The following is a 3,378-nucleotide window of genomic DNA, read 5'->3' as shown; positions in this document are numbered from 1 at the left end:
TATACTTGTAACACAGTACTAGTTTGTAACAAGATGTCCTTTAAAAACACACCAATTATAAAGGTAACATGAGTTTTGGTCGAACTACAATTTCATAGATCATGTAGCTATTTATTAATACAGTTAAGGTCACACAATAAAGTTGTACTTTAACCTTTTTCTTAAAATGGTACATGTACTCTCTTTAATATTCTGATATTTAGTACCCCAAACGTAAATTTGTATTGTAGTTATCGTCCATGTGGCCTATATTAATCATCCATGTGACATTCCGATGCTGACATGACCACTACAGATTAAAGAAATAAAACAAAAACTTGTTTTTCTCGTTTTTTTAATTTTTTTACTACTGGAGTATTAGTTTGAGAGTACAATTATCTAGAGGTTTAACAATCGGGTTTTTCAAATACCCGATTCCGGATATAGACCCAGGTTCGGATATGACCGGGTACTGGAAAATCGGGTATTGGTAATACCCGAGTCGGGTTCAGATCCATGTATTGTCTCTAAAAACCATACGGTATGCATTGGATTCGGGTCGGGTATAGAATCGAGTATTTGAGGTCCTTTTTTTCAGGGTTTTCAAGCTTTTTTCCGGTATAGATTGAATTTTTTAAAATGTTGCACTTTTTAGGGGTATTTTTCAGGTATTTTTAAGATATTTTTCGGGTACAGATTGGGTATTTGAAATACCCGATTTCAGATATTGGAAAAACCAGTTTTCAGGTATGGAACCGGTTCGGGAATTTAGGTATTACCGGGGACAAATCAAGCCCGACTCAGGTACGGGTTTTAGTACTGAAATGCATACCTTATCTGTACCCTACATGTATGGTCGGTACGGGTTCAGGTCGTTAAAACCCGGGTATAAGAAACCAGTTCCGGGTTTTTTGTTCCGGTTCCAGGTTCGGGTTTTTTTTCCCCTCTACAATTACCTAGCATTTGAAAAAACACAAAAATAAAAACGATATTGTTATTCTATCACCACCAATCCACCACAAAGAGCAATAATTAAAAGCCTTTGACCTTTACATTACAAAAATTTGACCACTTTCTCATCACTTCATCATTAAAAAAAAGCCGTAACATAATGTTGATTGGCAATCAGAAACTCAGATAAAGCAAGTTGAACATTATTATTTCTTAATAAAGAACAGCTTCTAAGAACAAACAGCTATTCACATTTCACAGATACAATGATTGCATAATATGGTTATTTTGCAATTAAAATGTCTGCATTGTTAAAAGAAATCATTTAGTTAAGGTTATGTTTTCATTAGCAACATCATTATCTTTCAGAATTTTTCAAACCAACACAGTACTTTTAATACTTTCAGAATTTCAAACCAACACGGTTCTTTTAAACGACAATAAGTCAATATCCAACATTACTTGAAGGAAATAAACAGAAACAAGAGTGATGATAAGGACTCCATAATAGCTAAATGGATAACAAAAAAACAAGTAACACCTTACATGTGTCTAGTTGATAAAAGATTATTACTCGTTCATGACGGGTTTGTTTTCATTAGCTTTCGGCTTGTGCTCCTTTGGTCTTTGCTCCTCAGTTTTCCTGTAAAAAGTTAAAAGCAAATTATGTACACAAGTAATAATGTAAAGAGTTCAACTTGACATGCATTGTAATTGTGTGTAGCTTACTAAACAATTATCTTTAAAACAAAAAAAATGCTTATGTGGCACTGGTAAGTTGAACCAAAGGGTTACCCTTAGTTCAAGTCACCAGTTTCAAGTCGTGTGGTACATAAGATGGTTAATTTTACTGGTTTTATACATATAAAGATTATGACTTTAGCTTGATACACACAATTAAGAATTGGATCAAGTTGTTTACAAGTAGGTGCAATTAAATTTAAAAGACCATAATAAGATCAATAACATATAATTCTATAAGATATACTATGTGTCTATGCCCTCAAAGCCCAAATCATATAACCAGTTTTGCGGTTGCTTTTTCTCCATAAAGAAAGTAAACAAGACTATCCAAATTTTTTGATTATTTGAGCAATACTTACGAAGTTACATCATTATAAATGTTTAAAGAATCTTATATAAAGCCAACTATAGTTTGATAATTAATTAGAATATACTTCAAAGCAAAAAGAAGACAAGTAAGCAAAAGACGCATCTGTTTTCTCTGTAAAAACATTGACTTTTTGACTTTCAGTTTCTCTAATTCTTTTCTTCATCTCAAGGTAAATCATACCAATAATCAAGATACATAATACACAATGATAGTTCTAAATCTAATTAAGTTCACTTCACGTATTCTGATTCAGTATTCACAAATTCAGCCCTAATCCTTCATAAGATAATTCACTACAAGAAACAAGGAAATTCAAGATCATACATGCATAAACCAAAATAAAAATCGAGGGGTGCAAACAAGCCAAGTTGCTTGCAAGCTTACCGAGCTCAGATTGATAAAAAAATCGAAACGAGCCGAGCTTTTTCGAAAAACTCGTTTAGTTATTGAGCCCAAGCTCAAGACTTGTATAGGAAGCTCGTTTAGGCTCACCAGGACTTAACGAGCCTTGCGTATTTTTAAGTTTTAATTCTTTTGGACTTCTGTGTATTAATTTCGCACTGCACAACCGAAGGTTCTTTTCAAATTATATATTTTTTTATAAACGTATATAAATTAATTATAAAAAATAATTAACGAGCTGAATCCAAGCTTAAAATAAACAACTCAAGAGCTGAGCTCAAACTCACGTAAGTCAAAACAAGCCAAGCTCGAGCTCTCGTCAGTCAAAACAAGCAGACCTCAAGCCTAGTCTAAGTCCAGCTATTGTAAGTCAAAACAAGCCAAGCTCGAGTTCTCAACAGTCAAAACAAGCCAAGCTCGAGCTCACGGCAGTCAAAAAGTAGCTCGGCTCAAGCTCGAGCTCTCGTCCGTCGAAACAAGCCAAACTCAAGCTGTCATCATTCGAAACGAGCCGAGTTCGAGCCTGGTTGAGCTCGAGCTCTCGCCGTTCAAAACGAGCCGACCTCAATCTCTCATTATTCAACACAAGCGGATAGGCTCATTTACACCCCAACCAAAATCAAGCACAATTAAACCCAAACTACAAATTACAAACTCCTAATAACAACAATCAATAAAAATCATTACAACCACTCAATACGTATGAAACAATAAACAAACCAATAAACAAATACTCAAACCGTATAACACAGCTAACATCATCAACAAACAATACAATATACACAAACCCTAGGTCAAATTGAACAAAACAAGACATACCTCTTATCAGATGAGCCTCCTTTCTGGCTAAGGAAGGATCGGAACAACGGAGAGTTGACGTCGTAAATCATTTTCGACGGAAATTGGTATGTTTTCAATCAATATACGAGTTC

General features: G+C 34.4%; 1 protein-coding gene across 1 annotated transcript; it reads right to left on the bottom strand.

Moving 5' to 3' along the window:
* Nucleotides 1-1,336: 1,336 nt before the first annotated feature.
* LOC143567371 (wound-induced basic protein) lies at nt 1,337-3,378 on the bottom strand. The gene is made up of 2 exons (XM_077053811.1): nt 3,266-3,378; nt 1,337-1,573 (listed from the first exon to the last, which is right to left on the bottom strand). Exons 1-2 carry the CDS (start codon nt 3,334-3,336, stop codon nt 1,501-1,503), a joined length of 144 nt encoding a protein of 47 aa, XP_076909926.1. The 5' UTR covers nt 3,337-3,378; the 3' UTR covers nt 1,337-1,500.

This window comes from Bidens hawaiensis, unplaced genomic scaffold, assembly GCF_021521415.1.
Source record: "Bidens hawaiensis isolate Kalapana, Puna unplaced genomic scaffold, B.hawaiensis_p1.1 tig00023395_1, whole genome shotgun sequence".
In the NCBI taxonomy this organism is placed as follows: Eukaryota; Viridiplantae; Streptophyta; class Magnoliopsida; order Asterales; family Asteraceae; genus Bidens; species Bidens hawaiensis.
The sequence above is the reverse complement of the archived record's forward strand: the minus strand, read 5'-3'. Positions and strand labels throughout refer to the sequence as shown.